Source organism: Pan paniscus, chromosome 1 (genome assembly GCF_029289425.2).
Source record: "Pan paniscus chromosome 1, NHGRI_mPanPan1-v2.0_pri, whole genome shotgun sequence".
In the NCBI taxonomy this organism is placed as follows: Eukaryota; Metazoa; Chordata; class Mammalia; order Primates; family Hominidae; genus Pan; species Pan paniscus.
The window spans coordinates 115,042,240-115,064,995 of record NC_073249.2 but is presented as its reverse complement, the minus strand read 5'-3'; the positions used below and the strand labels follow the sequence as shown (position 1 = coordinate 115,064,995).

At 48.2% G+C, this 22,756-nt stretch overlaps 1 protein-coding gene across 2 annotated transcripts in view; it reads right to left on the bottom strand.

The window, feature by feature from the left end:
- Positions 1-22,756, bottom strand: part of KCND3 (potassium voltage-gated channel subfamily D member 3) — a 217,939-nt gene that overhangs the window by 190,906 nt on the left and 4,277 nt on the right. For both annotated transcript variants that reach the window (XM_034933603.3, XM_034933615.3), the window contains exon 2: positions 19,765-20,942. In XM_034933603.3, the coding sequence (XP_034789494.1) occupies positions 19,765-20,870 (1,106 nt within the window). In that variant the 5' untranslated portion in view covers positions 20,871-20,942. The remainder of the gene's footprint in view (positions 1-19,764; positions 20,943-22,756) is intronic.

The following is a 22,756-nucleotide window of genomic DNA, read 5'->3' as shown; positions in this document are numbered from 1 at the left end:
CCTTCCCACCTACTGTCTGAATACCTCCTCTTCCCTTTCCCTGTGCCGAAGGTGTGCATCGTGGGATGGGAGCAGGATGGGGATCCAGTAGGACACTGACCTAGGGAACTGGGTATTTTAAGGGAGGCCAGAGGGGGGCATTTGAAGGTTTCATGGCATGAAGGGAAGAGCATCCACCAGGAAATAGAGTGATCTGGGTTCCAGTGATGTGACCACAGTTGCTGCCTGGCTAATACTGGGGCTATTGCCTCAGCTTTCTCATGTCTAAGACAAGGGGGCTCAACTACATCCCTCGACCCCAAGTGAGTGATGCCCACAGAGCCAAGCCTTCAGGCGGCTACAGTCCCACTTCTGTTCTCCCTGCAGCTTCTGCCCTGAGTTTCTCTGGCCCGAGTTGCTGACATGCCATCTGGTATTCCTGGGTGAGCCAAGAGTTATTTACCAGTAACAGCTCTGTTCATCTGGCCATTGCCACCCAAGCATGAGGGCAGGAGAGCTCATCCAAGCCCCAGTGATGGCTAAGACTGGGCACGCACATGTGCCAGGCCCTGGTCTAGGTACATTATAAACGTCATTATTTTTAATCATCACAGCAATCCTCATTTGCCAGAAAAAGAAAGTGAGGTTCACAGGTGGGTTTCTGTTTGATCACATTTTAAGAAAGTGGCAGAGCTGCAGATGGAACCCAGGTCTGCCTGCCTTTGGAACACAAGCTCTTATTAACCCACACTCTCCAGGAGGGGTCTTCTTTGAGAGGGTCTGACCTGCCCGGGCAGCACAGGGCGCTGCTGAGACTGCAATCATGATCTTAGGAATGAACACGTCTGTGGCTTCTTCCCCTTTGGCCCGGGGGAGCTGCAGAAGGCCTAGGGATAGGAGGAAGTTAGTGCACCAGAGAAGAAAATCCATTCTCTGTCCATTCACTGCCTTCCCCAACCCCAACCAAAACAGTGACATCATGCCATTACATCCCACTCTTAGGGACTTAGAGCCCCTGCCTTTGCATGGGCTTCACTACCTCAGTAGAAACAACTTGGACTTTTGATCAGGCGAAAGCCTATGTGGATGCCCTGCCTGTCCAGACCTTCTTTGTATTTCTCACTATGAAATTCAGTCCACATGGTTCATGGTTAGGACCCTGAGGCTGGTTGTGAAAATGGCCACCAACTCTTTTCATCCCTTTGTATTTATACCACTGCGCAATGTGATGTTGCTGCTTCTCCTCTTATTGAAAGGTAGAATCTGTTTATCTACTCTTTTAATCTGGGTTTGGCCATGCAACTTCCTTTGGCCATTGGGACATTAACAACTGTGACACAAGCAGAGGCTTGAACAGAGCTTGTGTATGAGGGCTTGGCTTGTCGTGCAGCTCTTGGGAACCCTGTGACCACCACCATTGGAAGGATCTGGGACAGCCCGCTGGATGATGTGAGACAACAGCCATGTCACCTCTCTTTGTTGCCCCAGGAGATCTTGAGCAGGCCACCAGATATGTGATTGAGGCCATCCTAGACCACCCATCCTCAGCTGGGTCTCCAATGACCAGGGATATCAGCTAAGCCAGACCAGACCAAGAGAACTGCCCAGACAACTCAACCCCCCACCACACAGAATCATGAGATGTAATAAATGCTTATGATTTAAGCCACTAGATTTTCAGGGGTAGATTGTTATACAGTAAAAGCTAACTGATTCAGAGCCCCACAAAGGAATTGAAGAAGGAGCTAGAAAATAGGTCCTAAGGAGAATATTGTGAACCTGAGAGAGTCAGCTGAAGGCAGTGGTTAAGGGGGTCCTAGAGCCAGAATGCCTCAGGGTGAAACCCTTCTCTGTCATTCAGTACTTACGTGACCCTTGACAAGTTACTTAATCTCTCTGTTCCTCAGTTTTCTCACCTGTAAAGTGGGGATGATAGTAATGCCTACTTGATAAGGGTTGCTGTGAAATGGAATTAAACACAGAGCACTGAGAACATGACCTGGTCCACTGTATGAGGATTTTCCTGTCACTATTATCCTAACAGACAGTCCTGCCAAGGTCCCAATTGTCAAAGAGTTTTTACATGGAGGAAGGGGGCTGACTAGCAGATCTCTAGTTCCAGTGAGGGCTGATGTGAGGAAGTGAACTGAGCCTACCGTCATGAGGGACAAAGTCAGACCTCAGGAGAGACTTCCTGACAGCAAGCATTGCTAGACACAAAGAAGGTAATAGTGGACCTTATGGCTACATGGCCTTCTGGGGACAGAAACGCCTAGGCAGGCTGCACTGCCTCTCCATCACCACACCAGCATGCACACAAGGACTTCTTTTTTGAAGGGCTTCCTGCCTAAGCAAAACCTCAGCTTCTCTCAGAATCATCTTACGGCCTTCCTTGAGGCACCATCTCAGGATTCAGAGGGAATTAGTCCTCCCCAAGAAAGAAGAAGAGAAGTCATCCTTTATCCCAATCCTTAATCCTACCTACTAGTCAGGGTCTCTGAATTGCTTTCTGATTGTAACTCTATTGTGATTCGGCAGAAGGAGGGAAACAGGCACTTACATGCCATTATGGCTGCCCAGGCTCCCAGCCAGGGCCAGGCAGGGAGGGGAAAGGGGCCAACAGTCTTCCTGGGCCACAATACTGGGCTCTGGGACTTGACTGTCTTCCCTGGCTTGACACACTGCTCTGGTCAAAGCAGATTTTTCACTGAGGATGGCCCAGCTGGGACGCTGAGAGCAGTAGGTGGGGAGGGGTGACTCCTGGGCAGGTTGAAGCCCGGGATGCTAAAGTACAGCCTCCCAACCTGCGGGCTGCAGTACACAGGTGGGTGAGAAGGAGTTACAGGCATGCAGACTGATAGAGATTCCCTCCCTCCCCCGGCCCCCACAGCTCCTGAGGCAGCTGGTGGGGTGGGGGCAGCAGAGCCCTGGTCAGTAACCTCCTGCCTCAAGCAGCCTAGCCAGCCCCAGAGGAGCAAGGTCAAAAGCACAGCCAGGTGACCACAATGGGAAGCACAGCTCTAAGGGAAAACACCAGCACACTTGGAGCAGGAAAGGCAGCACTAACTCAGAGGGGCTCCTCTTGCAGCAGAATCAAAGTTTATATCTTTGAAATTCTAGGTGTTACTAGGAGGTAGACACAAGAATAGAATGGAGAACAGAACTATTTCCTTTGCAAAGTCGGGAAAAGGAGGGGGTATTGTCCTACCCACCAGGGAGGGACTAAGCAATGACGAGAGAGGGATCCTGTGAGCTGGGGCACTGAGGGCTGCTTCCCTCACCTTTCTCCCCATTTCCCGATGTGTGCAATCTTTAACTCTGCCAATGAGCCTGTCATCCAGTTCATCTGGTTCATTTTCTGTGCATAGTGACCACACCTGGCAAGCTGTTCATCACCCTAAAGGGCCTGAACACACGGTCAGCATGCCAGGAATGTTTGTTGAGCAGATAAAGGAAATGGGCAACAGCAGATTTGAAACAGCATCTGCAGTCAAAAGCTTTGCTGCACCCCCCCAAACTGCCCCCAAACACTCATTTTTTTTGTAAACAGGACTGCAAGCCCAAGGACTGTTGAATCTCTCTGGCTCAGGAAAGATCCCCCAGCAATTCTCTCTGGATTCTCCAGGCACAGAGTTGCTTTCTGAGTAAAAGGGGTGTGGAGGTTGGGTCAGAGGCTCATCTAAGGACCAGAAGATCCAGCTCTGGATCAGAATGCTGCCTCTGGTGTGAGAGAAGGGTCACCTCTGAAGAGGTAATCTTCCAAGAATGGAGGGACTCTGGATGGCAGGAAGAGGGCAGGATCCTAAAGTTCCCTAAGTCAACAATGGCCCAGGTTACCCTGAGAACTCCCTCCTCCCTCCCTGACCCCTTATGGCCAGCAAAACCACACACACACACACACACACACATACACACACACACACACACACACACGCCAGGAGCATGGTGTCAGGTTCTGAGTCTCTCCTCCAACTTCCACTTTTTGCCCAGAGTACTTGCCCTTTCCAGCTCTCCAAACCAGCTTTCTCATGTGATTTACACCCTCCTATAAGTTCTAGCTCTTCTGTGATTTCTCTAAGTGGAACAGATTGATGATCCCCTTGCAGCCCCTATCTGGATAGGAAATGTCCCCAAATTACATATGCCATTCCAAATTTGGGCACACCCTCCCTCATATCATTTCATGAAATATACAAACCTTGCACTTGACTCCTGCTTGTTTTGAAGTTTTATCCTTCAGTATGTTTGATCCACACATGTGCAGGCGCCTCTCCCTGTCTGAAGTGAGCCAGCATGACCATGACAAGGCAGCAATGGACCAGTATATGTCCACTGAGCCCCTCTGTGTGCCAGGCACTCTGCTGGGAGCTGGGTTCCAGGACAATTGCCCTGGCTTTGGGGAGCAAGAGCTGCCAATGCAAGCAGGGCTTGTTTAGGAGGCTTTCAGATGGTGGTGACTGGGACCTCCCTACAAGACTCACTCACCTGGCCCACCCCACCAAGCTGGCCTTCCTTGGCACCACCCTGCTGCTGGCTCCCCAGTCCTTATCCCCTCTGCACACTGGAAGGAAAGTGAAGAAGATGCTCACATCCTGGAGAGCCCACACGCTTACCCTCTCTCCAGCCCTCTGTGATCATTTAATGGTTGGTTTCATTCAAATAACTCAAGGTAATATAAGCCATGCTGCCCACACGGATGCTAACAGCAATATATAGATTCCCTTGCATTTTGCAGGGAACTCATGTAATAAAATACTGGGGGTGGAGAAGGAAAGGGCCATTTACAGACCAACAGGATAATAGGGGAAGAAAAACAAGTTGGTGATGGGAGTGGGAATGGAGGAAACCAGCCACTAGTGGAGGTATCAGTAGGGCTGGGGTGGTAGGAGACAGAAGAAGGGGTGAGAGCTCTGCTTACCCCCATAACCCACCCATTCATGCTGCAAACGTCCTTGGCTGTTTATCCTAGAGGGCCTGGTGAGGTCCCAGAGTGGTGGCTCACTGGGGAAGCCTCCACCCACCGATGGACTTCACTCTTCCAGGGCTGGGCCTGGGTCACCCTAAATCTGTGCCAGGACAGATGTATCACAGGTCCTCTTGACACAGAGTCCCCTAATGACTTCCCTGATCTGAGTTATACCTGCCTTCCAGAACTGTTTCATAACAGAACCTTCCAGGTTCTCAAAGCTCTTGTCTTTCTGAGGTATAGAGAAAGTAGATTTGAGTTCAACACAAAGAGGAGGTTGGTGATCACTGAATCTCTCTACCAGTGGAATGAACTGCATCAAAAAGGGTAAACTCATGGGGCATGGTTGCTCATGCCTGTAATCCCAGCACTTTGGGAGGCCAAGGCGGGCGGAACACCTGAGATCAGGAGTTTGAGACCAGCCTGGCCAACATGGAGAAACCCCATCACTACTAAAAATACAAAAAAATTTAGCCATGGTAGCGCATGCCTGTAATCCCAGCTACTTGGGAGGCTGAGGCAGGAGAATCGCTTGAGCCCAGGAGGCAGAGGTTGCAGTGAGCCGAGATCACGCCATTGCACTTCAGCTTGGGAGACAAGAGTGAGATTCTGTCTCAAAACAAAAAACAAAAAACAAAAAACAAAACAAAAACAAAAACGGGGTGGGGGGGTAAACTCCCCATCCCTGGAAATACTCAGGCAGACCTGTTGCCCTCTGCTGGGGAGGGTGCTGAAGACAGCCCAGCTCCAAAGGGAATAGCAAACTAGACCCTAAATCTAGGATGTGTGGGGCTTAAGTGTCCGTCTGAGCTCATCCTTTAAAAAGCCTCTTGGTCCCAGGGTTAATGTCTTATGCTTTTCCCTCTCCTGGCCCTACGAGAGGCATCCAGGGAGCTGAATTCACAGTTCCCTGCTCTCTCTAAGCACGGCACCTCAGCCCTGTGTGGGCGAGGCTGTTGACCTTGATCTGCGTCCTGCCAGCTCACCGTCAAGTACCCTGTTCACGCACCCTGGAGGAGTCTGCAGGCAGGGCCTCCCAGGCCTCTCTGCAGACTTGCATTTCTGATGGCTGCTTTAGTCAAGGACTCTTTAACTTCTGCTTCTTTGGAGGAGAAGAAATGGGAATAGAAGGACCCCAGTGCGCTACCTTCTTAGGGGCTGGTTCTCCAGGGTAAGGATTATCCAGGCTACTGGGCTAATGACCAGTTTACTTTGGAAAAGTGAGAGATTTAAGCCTTGTGCAGCTGGCTAGTAGATGAGAATTCATTCAATCCAACCCCCTCACCATTCAGAAGAGGATACTGAGGACTAGAGAGAGGAAGTGACCTGCCCTAGGTCACACAGCTTGCCAAAGCTGGCCCCACACCCACATCTCCTGACTCCCAATCCAGTGGTCTTGCCAGGGTCCTACAGAGCCCCACTCTAGCCAAAGGATTCAGGCAACCTATGTGGGCCAGCTCAGGCATAAAGCACTTAACTCAGAGCAGGGACACAGCAGCCTCTGCTCCTCGGATGAGAAGCTGACCTTACATGGAAATATTCAGAAAGACACACACAATGCGTGGGGGTGAGAAGGAGGGAGGTGGGCATAATGCTTCATAATCTCTCTGTAAGCCCTGCCCAAACTCTGAGCATGCCAGCTGGGCTGCAGAATTTTTTTATTAATCCACACAACACACTTTTGCTTGCTTGAGACAAGCTTCTGCTGCAGTGAGGAAAGAAAGGAGAGAAGGGGGATTTGGCTCAGAAGGCAGGGGCACGAGTCCTCAGGTACAAAAATCTCAGGAACTCAAAGCAATTTTTGCAGGCAGAAGAGAAATGGGCCACGGAAGAAGGGAAAAAAGAAAAAAAAATCTAGGGTCACATAAGCTGTATTGATCTTCATCTATCTTGTGCAAAAATGGCATGAAAAAGAATGAGGCCAACAGCTACAACGTCAGAAGAGCCAGCAGAGGAGAAAGTGAGGATCACAACTTATGAAGAAAGATCCACACCTGGTGACTGGGGGTTCCTCAGGAAGGCTGTGAGGCAATGCCTGTCCTGTTACACCCAGGGGTGACATCTCCAGGAGGATCTTCCTCCCCTACCCCCGGCCCCATCTCTGTTATCTCCTGGAACCAGAAGTGTCTGCAGGTCAATGCCAGGACCTACTGCAGAGGGGCATATGGCAGACAGGGGAACCTGTGCTCTGTCATGGGCTTCTGACAGGCTCCCCCACCTGGTCCCCAGAAATGTGGGAACTGGCTTCCAGCTCTCTGCTGGCTGGGCTGTGATCTCTCTAGTGGACTAGGAGGGGACCGGCTGAAAGGCTGAGTGATACCCAAAGCCACTGTGGAGTGGGTAGGGACGTCACCAACTCCCAGTCCAGGACACTAGCAACAAGGCTCCCTGGAACCAGAATCTCTCAAGAGCAGGAGACGGCATGAAATTTTAAAAGTTATTATAAAAGATATTTACATAGTATGCATATTTACCCTCTCAGGCTTTTTTTTTTTTCCTTTGGAGGGGCAAAAACACGAAGTTTATAATACATGAAAGTTTCCCATTTCCTTCTTTTTTGTTTTCCTTCCCTTTCGCCAGTATGTGCTTCCCCTGCTGGTGAACCACTGCCTGCCTGCTGCAGGTGTCCATATCCCTGTTGGCCACACGAGCCTCCATGCCCACCCTCGTGTGCCTACTGACCTTGTCTCCCTTGACTCTGACCTTCCCTTTGTCCATTCTTCGTCCATTCTGTGTCCACCCTTCACCCTCAGAACCTGTGCCAACAGAGCCCAAGAGTCTTTGGTCCTGGTGTGGTAGGACATTGGGGGCACATGTATTTTCCTCTCCTATGCTCAAGTCAGAGGTTGTGGAAGGAGATTTCTCCACCTTCCAGGGAAGGCATTTCAGGCTCCCAAATGCCTCCAGTGGCAATCCCAGTGGAAAATGATAGGCAAGAGCAGATACTGGTCAGCTCACTGCCAGTCTGAATCCCAAATTCTCCACTGGTCGGTGGTAGGCTCTGAGCAGGCTTCCTCAGCTACAAAACACAGATAATAGTAATACTGCTCTCATATGGTTATTGAGAGAGCAAAATACGTAAAAATAATTAATAACATTATAAAGACTCAATAGTATTAGCTGTTATTATTGCTGTCGTTGTTGTTAGGGATAATGACAGTCATCTCACATGTCAGGGTGAACCTATTTCTACTCATTCAATCTTCAGTGGAGTGGCAAACAGCTGTTTCTCCACCTTCTGGCTAACAACCCTAAAGAGACTCAAACACAGCTATTAAATCGTCATCTCTGTTGTGGGGCAGCCTCTCTCCATCTCAAAACCAACTGTGGATGACACTTTCCTGGGGGGATGCTGGATGGCTGCCCCTGTGCACTCTCCTGCTGTGATCCCTTGGCTCACTCCACGTGCAAGCTAATGGCCTTCACTGTCTCTCCTCTTACCAGCTTTCTCTCTTTTTTTCATAGCTTTTATTCCAATCTTTCCTTCTCTCTCTCTCTTTTTTTTTTTTTTTTTTTTTTTTTGGAGATGGAGTTTCACTCTTGTCGCCCAGGCTGGAATGCAATGGCGCGATCTCAGCTCTCTACAACCTCTGCCTCCCAGGTTCAAGAGATTCTCCTGCCTCAGCCTGCTGAGTAGTTGGGATTACAGGCGCCTGTCACCACTCCAAGCTAATTTTTGTATTTTTAGTAGAGACAGGGTTTTACCATGTCAGCCAGGATGGTCTCGAATTTCTGACCTCAGTTGATCCACTCACCTCAGCCTCCCAATCCTTCTCATTTTAAACATTCATTTGTTGATCATGTGCTGCTCTTACTAAAAGGTCTGCTTCAGATAATTTGCCTGTTCTGTTCACAGATACGTCTTTGGCCTCCAGCATGATGCCTGTTGCATGGCAGAAACACAACATTTGTTGAATAAACAATCAAATGAATTAATGTATTTAATTTTTCCACCAAAATGATCTTTTAAGGGCCAGCTGAAATGCCACCTCCTCCAAGAAGACTTCCCTGATCCTTGCCTCCTCCATCTTCTCCTCACACTTTCCTGTCCTTGACTCACGCCTCTGACATTGTTGAGCCCAGAAATGTATAGCCCTGTGAACACAGGCATTTCTCTTACTGGACTAAAGCTCCTAATGAAGCCAGTGGACTCTAATGAAGTCAAAGGACCTCAGTCTGAACCCAGTAATGCTACTACCATGTGGGAGCTTGGGCACAATGTTTTAATCTTCTCATAATCTTCTCATATGTAGAATGGGAACCTAACATCCACCTCAAGGGATTTAGTCCCCACCTCTTTCTCTCTTTGCAGCCCCTCATATCAACTAGGATTGGGTCATCTTCATAGTGTCAGCTCCATGCATGTTTGCTGAATTAGTGAACCATCACTTCCCCTAGTTTCTTACCAAGGGCCCAAGACAGATGTCTCCTAGAGGGGGCAGGTCACAGGATGCTCCCAGTGATACCAGCGGGTGCATCTGACATTTTTCTCCAAGGGAAAGGAAGGAGTAAATGAGAGAAGTGGTGTCTTAAGTGTCTGGAAGTTCTGCCAAGAGCTTGGCACTGCAAGAACCAGGACAGTGTCACCCACGAAGGTAGTACCACTCTGAAGTAGCATCACCCTTGGACAAGGAGACATGGTCCTTGGTCTGTGGCCATTTAGACCCCATGTGCCATCCACATGCCAATGTAAGGGTCCCTTTATTATTATTATTATTTTAGCAAAGCTCATAAATTCTGCTTTCTTGGGTGGGTACTGTTTGTTTAATAATCATTGCAGGAGGCAAAAAAAAAAAAACATCACAAAACAAACAAACAAACAAAAACCCTTGTTTTACTCAGAAACCCAGTGTGACCTTTTGGCTTCAGCAGAAACACAGTATAAAAGGGAATTTCCACAGGTGAAGATGAGAGACTGAATCCAAGCTTCAGCAAAGCTAAACAGCAAAGCTGTTCATAGACAGCACCAAAGTTCCTACTGGGGGCAGGTGCCAGAGAAGTAGGGCACGAGGCAGGAAATGCTCCCCATGCCCTCTTCTCTTCCCTCCCTTCATCTTTCCCTGGCCAATCTCATCTATTTTTTCTGCTTCAGCTGATGATTTTGGAAACGGCCTGTTTATCCTCTTTCTCCCTGCTAAGCTCCAGACCCATCTTTCCACCTGTCTGCCAACCACCTCAAGGACACCCAGGGTTAACTGCAAACACTACAGGTCCAAAGCTAAGCTCACTGGCTCTGTCTTCCCTCTTGACCTCCTGACAACCTGTTCCTTCTCTAAGGAACTCCAACCTCCACACCTCTACTCATGCCAACTCCACACCTCTACTCATCCAGTCTTATAATTCCAGAGTTCTTTTGACTTCTCTTCCAGGGTGTCATTCCATTCCAGTCCTTTCTCTTCTGTTTCATTGCAACTGTCTTAGTCAAGCCTTCTTTACCTCTTACCTGGCTTAATCTTCTGGCTGACTTTCCTGTGTCCAGGGGTTCCCTTCCGCATTCATCCAGAAGACAGCTGCCAAATAAATCTTCCTGATCAATACACACTGGACTACCTTTAGTGGTTCCCTAATGCCTATCAAATGAATTCCTTAGCCTAATATTTTAGGCTCTCTGCATCTCTGTCAAATATTTTGTTACTGCTTATCTCTAGCTATTTTCCTATTTGTATATCTTAAACACTAGCAAACCAGCATATTAGTTAAGCTTCCCAAACATCAAGCCCTTTTGCAATTTATTAGGATTTCCCATTTCCACATATCAAAATCCTATTCACCATTGTTGGTCTAGCTAAAATCTCTTTACCATGAAGCCAATCGTTCATTCATCAACAAATGTTTATTAAGCATTTATTCTGTACTCCTGATCTTTTCAGCACATGCCCCATTCTCTCTTGTACACTCTCATGGACATACTCCAATTCCCCACTATATTGACAACTTAGGGACAAGCCTCATGTTTTCTTTATTTCTCTATCCCCCAAAATGCCTACTAATATGCCTTGCAAATTCAACTGGATGTTGAATAATGTTTGTTGAATTGAATCAAGATTTGTGCTGTCCATGGTTTTGATATCGTTCAGTTTAATTCTCTTAGTTTTCTTTTCTGCTTAAGTATGCATGTCCAGGAAGAAGTAAAAATAAACTAATGATACTCCTCAGCAGCTATAAGCCTGTAATTATGGTTAACTCTTGGTTATCCATGCCACTGGGAAAATAGCACTAGAAAAACTCCCACATCAAGAAGCATAAAAACATTATTTCCATCAGTCTTTGACATGCATTGTTTAGTTTTTAAGCAGCTGATTTGCCTTTTTAATTGTTTGGCTGATCAGTTGATATTTGCATTTACAGTCTTTCAATAACTGGCTGGCAAATAGGGATGGAAGGAAAGATGGAGGACTATGCCACTGGGAGAAATCCAGTTCAGAGTGAAACATTTACTTTGTACAACCTCGAAGGCAAGGCTCTGGACAGTTGGAACATCATAGGCACTTGGAGTGTGTCAGCAAGGCCCCATGGTTTGGCCATTTCTTTTGGATGACTGCAAAGGGTAGAGATTTCCCAGTCTCCTAAACAGCCCACTCTGGTATCCAGAATTTGTTTTCATATAAAGAAGATAACAAAGTTCCACTGGGACTAATAAGCTTCTGGGATGGAGGGAGGGCTATGTTTCCAGTCCTGTTGGGATCGGAAGTTGCTGGCTGTGCCACTGGAAACCACTGGGTGCAAATCAAAGAAAATGTGATTTGCAATTTTGCAGTGATAGCTAGATAATGTAGGGGGGAAGTTCCCCTTTTCCACTTCTGAAGCAAACAAATATCACATGTGGTAGATTCGGCAGCTGCATTAGTTGGGGAAAATTGATGCACAATTCTTGTGTCAGGGAGCTGAATCCCAGAGAACGGAGCCAGCCTCCCAGAAAATGGTTTCTTTATATAGTTTCATCCATTTATTGTTTGATTGGACTTTCTGTATATTAAATTCAAGCTGTTCTGCCACTCATGGGTATTATGATGCGTTGGCTCAGTGGGAAATAATGAGGGTGATAGGATCTTAGAGCATCACATTACAAAGGAGGCGTCCCCAGCCTCATCCATCTCTCCATCAACTAGCTTGTGTATGAGGTGGCACTTATATTAAAACGATTTTTCTGATTCAGTTTAATAACACTCATTCGAGTCCTGACACCCAGAATAAGATTACATGAGCTAAATGCAATCTTCCTCCATCCAGTCATGGTCAGCAAAGGCTCAGCTATCTTCCCTCTCCAGTCCCCATCTTCCCATACACCCATCATTTGCATTGAGCTAGTTGGAGGGAGGTAAGAGTGGGGAAAAGATGCCTGTGTTCTGGCCGGAGAAAAGCAGGCTGGACAGAGGCTGGAGTCTGAACTTGTTCTGGAGGTTGTGGCAGCTGAGCCTTCTGGCAGAAAACTTTGGATACCCAAAAGCATTGTGGGAACTCCTTCCTGCTTGTCACTAGAAGTTGGTTTGAGGTCAATACTGTGCACTTCTTCCAAATAAATTTCTGGGGGCCTGGTCCCTGTTTCCCAGATTAAAAAAAAAGAAAAAACTTGGACATCACTAGAGGATGAACACTTAAGGTATGAGTATTTGGTAGAGTATCAGCTTCCTGGAAGTGGTTGGTTGTGTGCAGAGCCACCTGCCTGAGGATAGCAGGTGGGAGGTGAGGAGACTCAGAGCTAAAAGTCTCTGCTCCTCTCCCTGATGGGAAAGAGCTCCCAGCTACAATGGAGCATGGACAAGAGCCCTGCAATGGCCTGGGACAGGAGCTCCCTCCTCGGTGGGAGAAACAAAAATACTCAAGTAATTACTGAGGGGCATTTCCCTCCTCCTGAAGATGGAAATGCTGCCTTTTATTTATACTATCTTGAGGCAGAATAATTGCTGCTCCTCAGGAGGAATCCCGGTTGTGTTTAATGGGTGTGTTTAAAGAGGGAAACCCAAACAAAACCAAACAGAGAGATACAGAGAGAGATTGGGATTGATTTTGGGGGATTCCAGAAAAGATCTGTGAAATGGGCACCAGCCTAGAAATCCCTTTCCAAAAATTGCAGCAATTTGAATTGCTGAATCAGAAGACAAATTCAAAGTGATGCTCCCGGTGTGAAGCACCCAAAAGGCTCAAATCCTATGGTGTGAATTAATCTTTCCCTTCTCTGCAGCCTGAAGCCCTCTGGCTTCCTCTGCTGCAGCTATCATAGCTGCTGAGTTTTAGAGTGGCCTCTCTGTTTTCGTGTCTGTGTCAACACTGTCCTCCTCATGGCAGGGATAACTGTGCCCAGCCACTTGCCAGGTGCTCAGTAAATGTTGCCCGGGTTGAAAGGAAAGTTCCACCCAGATACAGATGCTGCCTGCTTACTGTCAGCATCAGGTCTACTCTGAGATGCTGATGCTACAACTCAGGTGCTCTGGCTGGTTTGTTACATTCTGAGGTCTCGGCTGCCCCTGGCTTTGGAGCCATCCTGCGAGGCCTTGAGGTTTCTTCTTGTGAAATGCTTCTCCCAGGGGTAGAGAAGATCTTCAGGACTGTGTCTTCTGAGCCAGTCCCCTGTTGTGGGAGCTGGTGAAGCTTGGTGGGAGCAGGACCAACAAGCACTTCCTGAGAAAGCTTCCTGGTGCCTCTACATTCAAATACACGCAGAATTGCTTACTTCTCCCATTTCCACTGCCACCACCTTCAGTCCCAGCCACCTTGATTTCTTGCCTGGATTATTGTGTTAGCTTCTCTCTTACAAGGTATTTACTATCTGGCAGCCAGAGCAATCCTTTAAAAATGCAAGTCAGTGGCTCAAAACCCTCCAGTGACTTCCCATGCCAAGCAGAGCAAAGACAAAGTCCTTGTGGTGGTCATGAGGACCCTACATGAGCTGCTTCCCCTGTTACCTCTCTGGCCTCATCTCCTGGTACTCTCCTGTCTCCTGCTCTTGCAGCTTGACCATTTGGACCTTCTTACTTTTTCAAGAACAGCACACCAAGGTCCCTCCTGCCTGTTGGACTTTGCCTGTTGGACTTTGCATCTGCTATTCCCTCTGCCTGGAATGCTGCTCCCCAAGCTATCCTCATTCCTTCAGGTGTCTGCTCGAATATCTGAGAGGCCCTTCTTGACCTCCTAACATGAAATAGCAACTATCCCTTGCTCTGCCCAGGCCCCCACACTCAGCACTGCATACTTGTCATATCCAGCTTTAATTTTCTCTGCAACCTGATAAAATGTATTTATTTATTTGCTGTTGGGTGCTGTCCACTAGAATGTAACCTCCACAAGATCAGAGACTATTTTCTTCTCTGCTGTATTCCCAGTGTCTAGTAGGTACTCAATAAACATTTGTTGAGTAAATAACTGAATGGAGAAAAACATCATGGGTAGAGGGGCTTACCTATGGCTCCCCTTCTCCTCCTCCCTGGCTCCAGAGTCTGCAGGAAAAAGCGTAGCCAAGTAGCCAAGAGTTGGATGCAAACTTCCCTTGCAAGAAAGCCCCAACCCTCCTAAGCCTAAAATCAGAACCACAGAATGCCCTGCCTGGCCTCCCTATCTCCACTCTGTCCACAAATATCATGTCTGCCATGACTATATAGCTAACATTTTGATAGCACGTTCATCGGTTCTCATATCGCCAGAAGATGGTTACCAAATGAGAAAACTAAAGCTGTGTAAACAAACGAACCTGTTTGAGTGAACAAATACTTATTGAGACACACTATACATCAAGCTCTGTGTAAGGCATGAATCATGCATGATCTCTGGAACAGAGAGCTCACATCCTGGCGGAAAGACACATAAACAGCTGAAGTTAACAAAATGTGTCAATGACAAAACAGAGTAATGAAAGGGCTACAAGAGGAGGCAAGAGAAGTGTACCCAGCTCCTGGAGGTGACGTGGGGCTGAGTTTGAAGGATGATGTGTATCAGCCAGACACAGAAGCAGAGTGAAGGGTAGTCTCTGGAGCACCAGAAAGAGTGCTCAAGTTCAAAGGAAGACAACTGGGTCTCATTCAATTCATGTTGCCTGTTCCTTACATTGGCTGATGTGCAATCATAGTGCCTGTGTATTCTCAGAGGCTGCCATGCTGCCTGGAGTGTAGGAAGCACTCAATAAATGTTGAACGAATGAAAGATTCCTTGTTGAGATGCAGTTCTGCACCCTCTCTTAAGAATTTCAGCACCAGAGAACTGTCAACAAAGAAATGTCAACAGAGAAATGTCAACAAAGAAAAGGCTTTGAGGTCGTTTGTTCCCAATAGGTGTCCTAAGATCCAAGTCCCCTAGGCAGAGGCCCACCCCCAAGTAGGTGGACACTGTTAGCCAGTGTCCTGAGGCCAAGGTGCTTGGGCATTGAGAGGAGCACCGATGGGCTCCGGAGGCAGTAGATAAAGGTGCAGATAAAATTTCAGGTATTTAAGGGTTAACAAAAGCAGATCTCAGACTGGCTCCACTTCTGGCACTGTGAGGAGGCTTATCAAGTACCCCATTCTGTGGTGTGCCTGTATTGATCTCCCAGGCTTAGTCTCCTCGCCTCTTCGAACCTCAGGCAGGCCCCTTCCAGGATTATGTTTTAAAGTGAAATGCAAATCACCTGGAGGCGGCTTCCTGCTTGGAAGAAGTAAAAATCAATTCTGTTTTCATTAAAGTGATTTTTGGACACTGTCAAACGCTCTCTCATCTCAGAGCATGGGGTGACAGATAGGCTGCCGGTCTCAATTACATAACTGAGACAACCAGTAGCAGTGAGCCATCTCATCAGGATCGGACAATGCTCTGAACCCTTCCCTAGGATACCCAAGAGCAGCCTCATCAAAACCAGGCCTGGGACTGGCCTCCCATGGTCCTTGCGGATGCTCGCTTGCAAGGCTTTACTCTCACATGCTCTCCTCTTTCCCAGACCCTCCTGAGCTTCCCCCATGGACTGTCCGGGACAATCATGATGCCAAACAAAGTCAAATGAAGTTAAGAAGGGAAATCTGCTTTGAGAGAGTTTACATCATATAATACATTCTCAAAGTAGTTAGGTTGGTCTTATTTAATATTGGGAGTTCTATGTTATCCCTTCCCTCTGTTAACTGAGATAATTGAGGATTTATTTTATTTATAGCATCAATTATGAGGATGGAAATTAAACCTCAAATGGAGCATTTGGGAACTCAGCTGTCAGGGGGCTCAAGGGAAACCTGGGCAAAGCGTAAAGGGTCTTCCCCAGTAGTGCAGGAGGCTGCATAGAAAAGCCATCTTGCTCAAGCCCTGACAGCGGCTGGGCTGTTATCGTTCTTGTGTGCTTAAGGTATTCTGAGATATTAACTAAACGGTAATAATTGGTTCCAGGAGATCCCTCCCTGGAGGACACCTGAGTAACTCATCAACGAGGTGCTGGGAAAGCAGGCAGAGAGGGCAACCAGAGCAGGAAGAGTGAATGCCTTTACTCCACGTATCAGCTCTCCGTGCATCAGTCGGCCCTGCTCTGCAGAAGAGCTGGAGACATTCCCGCTCCAGACTGGAAATAGGAACTCAGGGAAGGACCAGGGAAGGGAGTGTCTGGAGAAAGGAAGAGGTAGATATCTGCTGTGAGCTGTTAGAAGCAACTGAATGATGGCAAGATATTGGTCCTTGGTATTCCATGGCCACTTGGACTCAAATGCCAGTGTAAAGGAAAAGATGGGCTTTCTGGAATGGTTGAACAAGGCTACAACTAACCATGAATGTGGTCAGGACAGAAACTAGCCATGGAAGAGGGAAAAGTTTCCAAGGTCACGTCAGTGAAACCTCCAGTAAAGACAAGAAGATCTCCACAGTACTGCAGGACAGCCCAGGGAATAGATCATACACCAAGTAAAGGCTGCTCACCTCCCTCCTGGGGGACCAGGGCTGGAGCAGAATACACATATCTGAGGGGGCTGCAGGCTATGCAGGCTGAAATCTTAGGTCTACCTTCTAGAGAGGACAAGTAGGTCTAGAAGGGACTGAGAATAGTATCAGGTCAAGCAAATGGAAGAGGCACTCCATTCACACTGGCTCATCCACTAAAAAGCATTTTGCCAAGTGCTTGCTATGTATAATCAAGCAACGAGCCTGGTAATGGTGTCAACTGCCAACTCAGGTCAAAGTCAAAGTAGCCTGACCCAGCAATGACCTACACTAGCTAGGATAGAGGGAAAGAAAAAGGTTGCTTTCTCATTACTTATGTGAGTTTAAGGAAGACACTACTAAAGGTTTCCTTTCTTGCCCATTTGGTTCTCCTCCCAGAAGCTAGACATTTAAATGCATGGGGAAGGTAAAACAAACTTGTTCATTGTCAGATGTGGGGTGAGGGAACCCACCAGGTCCACGTTCAGGGAAAGCATGCTTCTCCCTAGTGCAGGCACCTTTCCTTTCACCCTCCAGCAGAATCTATCAGTTCCCTCCCAAGAAAGTAAAAATGAGACCAAGATACTCCACTTTGATGCTGGACTTGCCCCTTAATCTACAGGGTGAATGACAAAAGAAGTCAGCGGTTTCCCCAGAGCATTAAAACATGGATTAATCACCATTAACTTCTAAGTCAGTATTTAAACTGCTCAGAAGGAAATGTTTTATTTTTAAAAATCTCTGTGTGTCTGGTACAGTGCCTGGCATATAGTACTCATTGGGCTGATGCTTTCTTGACTGGCAATATGACTAGAATAGAATATCACACCCTGAGGCCATAATAAAAAAGTAATAACCCTGAAGGTCTGATTTCTACCTAGGGGCCCTGATGGCATGGGAATGAGTAGTAGGGTGAAAGGAGAAAGGGCATTGGAGCAGCCAGATTGGTATTTGAAAATTAGTTCTGCTCCTTATCAGCTACGTGACTATGGAAGTTTATACAGTCTCTCTGAGCCTCAGCTTCTGTATCTTTATAGGGTACAGAATTTTTTCCAACCTTGCAGGGCTGTTGTAAAAACTTAAAGAGATAATATATGCGAAGTTCTTAGTACACTGCTGACATATAGTAGACAATCATATGCTGTTATACTACTAATAAAAAGTAATGAGTAGGTGGCTATCACCATGCCTGTTTTCCTCCACATGGCTATCCTGAAGGATCTCTCTGATGTCATGAGTCCCATCAAGGGGCATCTGAGGGCACTGGGCAGTCAGAGCCACATCAGGAGCTTGACTAGAAGTGGAAGTGAGGTGTCTGGCCATGGGTGAGGTCCCCTTCAGGAAGGTGAAGGGATGGCTAGGGTCAGCCTAAAAGGGATAAAGACGACCTCTTGACAGCACAAGCTCTCCAGTCCATTTTATCCCCAAAATACCCCACTGTGCCAAAAAGCCCACATCTGCCACCTGAGCCAAGAGAAACAAGGTCAAATGACCAAACATTCTTACCCACTCTGGGTGAGCAGCCATTTGAAGAGTGTGTGTGTGTGTGTGTGTGTGTGTGTGTGTGTGTGTGGGTGGGTGGGTTGGAGTGGGAGGAAGGGGCAGGGTGGTTCTGTCAGACAGATAAGAAGTAAAGGGAATGCCCCAATCAAATGTGGCCTTCACAAATGGATGGTGACACCCTTGCTCTTCCCCTTGCTACTCCCTCCCTCTTGTGTGTGGCAGAATGACAAATGTAATCATTTTAAAAGGTCTCGTCACCTGCTCAGTCATTCCCAATAAGCATACACAGCACTACGGAAAAACCAACACTATCGCCTCTGGGTTTTGGCCAGGAAAAAAAAAAATCAAATCACCAGGACACCACCAACCACACTGTCAAAGACAAAATAAAAAGCTTCATGAATTCTCCATCAGCAATATAACGCTTCCTAGCCTAAGCAAATATAGACCCAGTATATGAATTGTGGAGGGATTTTGCATTAGGCTCCATGGTTTCTAATAGCTGAGGCAGAAACCCCTAAGAAATCTATGTTTCCATAAAGCCACCTTTATTGGCTGTAATCCTGTTAGGGTGAAGACTGTAATCTCCTTCCTGAGCCCCCTTCCTCTGATGGAAAGCTTCACATCCCAGCATCATGAATACATTTCTGTGACCTCAGCTGGAGAGGAGACCTCGGAGAGACGGAATTACCATGACCTCACCGAGCACCTGTCCCTCCTTCTGATGATATTGCTGCTTCTGTGTCTGACCACACGATCCATTCAGACCATCTCACAGTCACCCAGGTCATTCAATCACTGACTCAGACTAAAAAGCAAGACTGATACTGCTTTAGAAAGAAAGAATAAACCACGTGCTTTACTGCGAAAAATCCAGGTTCAGAGTCACTTAGAGAAAGTCTGCTCAGAGATACTGAACGCTTGAGTGTCTGTGGCAGCACAGGAGAAAAGCATAACAAATGGGAAAATGGCCTGCAAAATATACTACAAAGAAAAAATGCAGAAAGGATCCAAAAAGAGTGCTCTTGGTGTCTTCTAGTAATGGACATCTGAACCCTCCGAACTTCTCAACAGTCTCCTCCCTCCCCAACAACTGCCCTGACCTTCTCCCCACGCTGCCCCATATGCGCAAATGCATATACAAATGCAGACATCACCTCACCCCGAGACTTCACACGCACACAAGGCATGGCTGAAAAAAGAATTGGTGACTTAATTTTCTTAGCTCTATAAAACACATGCCCCGACCTCAAAAAGAAAACTCAATTCCCAGCAAGCTACCACCCCCAAACAGATGACTCATGGGCTTTACCCTTCGGATAGAGCAACTTCCCCTGCCCCCAACACTTGGGTAAGGGACTCCCTCCTCCTCTACCCATGGTGACACCATCCAAGGTTTCAGAGGTCATCCAGCTGCCCTCCAACCTCCGTCCTGGTTTCATCCACCAGCGCTGACTTACCCCAGTGTGGTCATGGTGACAATGGTGTACCAAAACGAGGCAGGGATGCTTGTGAACTTGCTGGCCGAGGAGCCCTTCTCGGCATAAAACATCACAGTGGCAAAGATGATGATGGCCATGGTGAGGGAGAAGAGAAGAAAGCCCAGTTCGGAGGCACAGCTCTTCAGTGTGTAGCCCAGGATCCGCAGGCCCTGGGAGTGGCGGGAAAACTTGAAGATCCTGAAGACGCGGAAGACCCGGAGCGTGACGAAGGCGCCGGACACGTCCTCGTTGTTGGTCATGACCAGACCGATGTAGTAGGGCATGATGGCCACCACGTCGATGATGCTCATGACGCTGCGGATGAAGCGGTAGCGGCTGGGAGCCGCGAAGAGCCGCAGGAGGTACTCCACGGTGAAGATCATGACGCACGCCGTGTCCAGGCAGAAGAAGGCCACCGAGTAGCGCTCCCCGCACGGCAGCTCCTTGCTGCCCGGGACCGTGCCGCACGGCACCGTCTCCACCACGTTGGTGATGACCGAGACAGCGATGAAGAAGCCAGTCACGTAGTAGAAGACCAGGGCCAGCGTGCTGGTGTGGGGGTTCTCGAAGGCCCGCCACATGGTCTGGCGGAAGCTGAGCGAGGGCATGGACTCCTGGTTGTTCTCCGAGTCGTTGTCGTCCATGAGCCGCTCGGCGTTCTCCCTCTTGCGGTCCTTGTACTCCTCGTAGCAGCAGTCCCCGATGATCTCCGGGAGGATGCCATAGAAGGCCAGCTCGTCGTCGTAGGCAGAGATGCACTCGTAGCGCGGGTAGTGCAGCTTCCCCGTGCGGTAGAAGTTGAGCACGCAGCGGAACACCTCGGGGTCCCGGTCGAAGAAGTACTCCTTGGTGTCCTCGTTGAAGAAGAACTCCTTCTCCGTGCTGCCCAGCAGGGTGTCCGGGTAGCGCTCCAGCGTGGTCCTCCAGGTCTGGAACCTCCGCCCACTCACGTTGAGGACGATCAGCTCATCCTGCCGCTTGTTCTTGTCGGCCGGGGCCAGGGGCATGGGGCAGTTGGCCACCGGCATCCACCCGATGGCCGCAGCCCGGGCAAAAGGCAGCCAGGCCGCAACTCCGGCCGCCATGGTGACTCCAGCTCTTGGGCCGGCAGCCGCGCGGACGCTAGGCACACCAGCTTGGAGTTAGTTCAGCAAACCCTGGGAGACAGGAGGGGAGAGAGAGAAGCGGTGAGTCCATATCGACTGGCAGGTAAGAAATGGGACACAGGAAAGGATCACTGGTGAGTGAAACGGCTAAAGTCTCCAGGGCAGATTAATAAAACTGAAATCCCCACCACAGAGAGGGGACTTGATTCTTTGCCATCCAGACACTGGGAGAACACCTAGCTCCTGGAGCTCGGCAGGGTGGGATCGCCAGATGTTGCTGACTGCCTGACAAATCGTCAAGCTCCAAGAGGGCTCAAGAGCATTTGGAGGGAAGGCCTCTTTAGCAGGAAGATCTGGCAAGACGTGGGTAATAATCAGCTCTGAAAGGTTATGGCGTTATTACCAATTTAAATTGGGAGAGGGTAAATGAGTTCTCATTAAATGAATTTAAAAGTGGGATAAACATGCTAATTTTTATTTCACTCTTTCACCCACTGGGGTAATCAGGAACGGGGTGTAGATGAGTGAGATCAGGTAAACAATTCTTTCTACTCCTCCCTAGTGAGGAAGAGGCTGGGGCTGCCCAAGTCCAGAAAATTCTCTGAGATGGCAGGTGACCACCAGGATTGGTGAGGTTCTGTCCCCAACTCCCATGGAGAAGGCTCTCCCTGGCAAAGTGCTACTCTGAGGGACACTTAGCCCCTACTCCTTGCCCTAGCAACCTAGTATCAAATTTTTCCCCTCAGACCCTCAAAGCCATGATGGAAAGACGTGGGAAGGGTTGTGAGGCTGGGCAGGGTCTCTTTCCCTGCTCTGTGAAGGGCATCTTGGCTTCTTGGTTCACCTGACTTCCATGCATTGTCTCTCTCCCTCCCCAGAAGAAGCCGATCCGCGCTCACTGCCGTCCCTAGATTCCTCTCCTCCCATCTCCATCTGCCCACCATCCATAGCTCCCTCAGGTTATATAACAACACTCCTTCCCATACCAGCCTCTCTCACCTGGTCCCCACTCCACCCTCAGAGATTTTTCCAGAGCCAGGCTACCCTGTCCCTTCACCTCTCTAAACCACACTGCATAAGCACTTCCCCATTACCTGTGTGGACAGAGGGAGCAATGGCACGTAGAATTATATTTGGCTTTGGGAAGCAGATTTACCTTCCCAAATCTGGCTTTTTAAAGATGATAGTGAAATCACTCTGCAGTCCCCAAATGTATACCATCTGTGGGAAGGCATGTGGTGACACGGAAACACACGTAACAGAAATTGGAAATTGTTTGGGGTTGACACACTCATCTCCACTAATCCTAAACTGATCACACAGAACAAATCCTAACTTGGAATTATCTGGGCCCTCTGGAATTCAGCTGCTGTGATTCTAAGTTTAAATAAACGAGGAAGAGGTGAGTCTTGGAAAATTTTTTCTGTTACACGAAGACTTGTAATGGGAGTCGATCTTCATCTCTCCCTATAAACCTGCTTCACCTTCTCCTGACTCCCAACTCTTTGAGTTTTTTCAGATCTCTACCTCCCTCAAACTCCTGAGCTGCCACTGGACTTTTCTGCTCAGATGCCTCTGAAGTGGACAGGTTTAAACAGAACCTGCCTCCTTGTAAAAAGCTGCTGTTCACCTTTTCTTCATGATGTCCCTAACTGCAGGGCTGTCACCTTGACCATTTTTCTCTAAAGAGTTGCCAAATAATAGGCAATAGTTCTTACTGCCCTCAGGAAGGCCCAAACTCCCTCTGGCCTCCTTCCCACAGGCCTTCTTGTCTCTCACTCTCACACCCCACCCGGTTTTCTCCTATTCCCCTGAAATCCATTCTGCTCAGTGTTATCTCCCTAAAGCAAGGTTCTGATTGTATT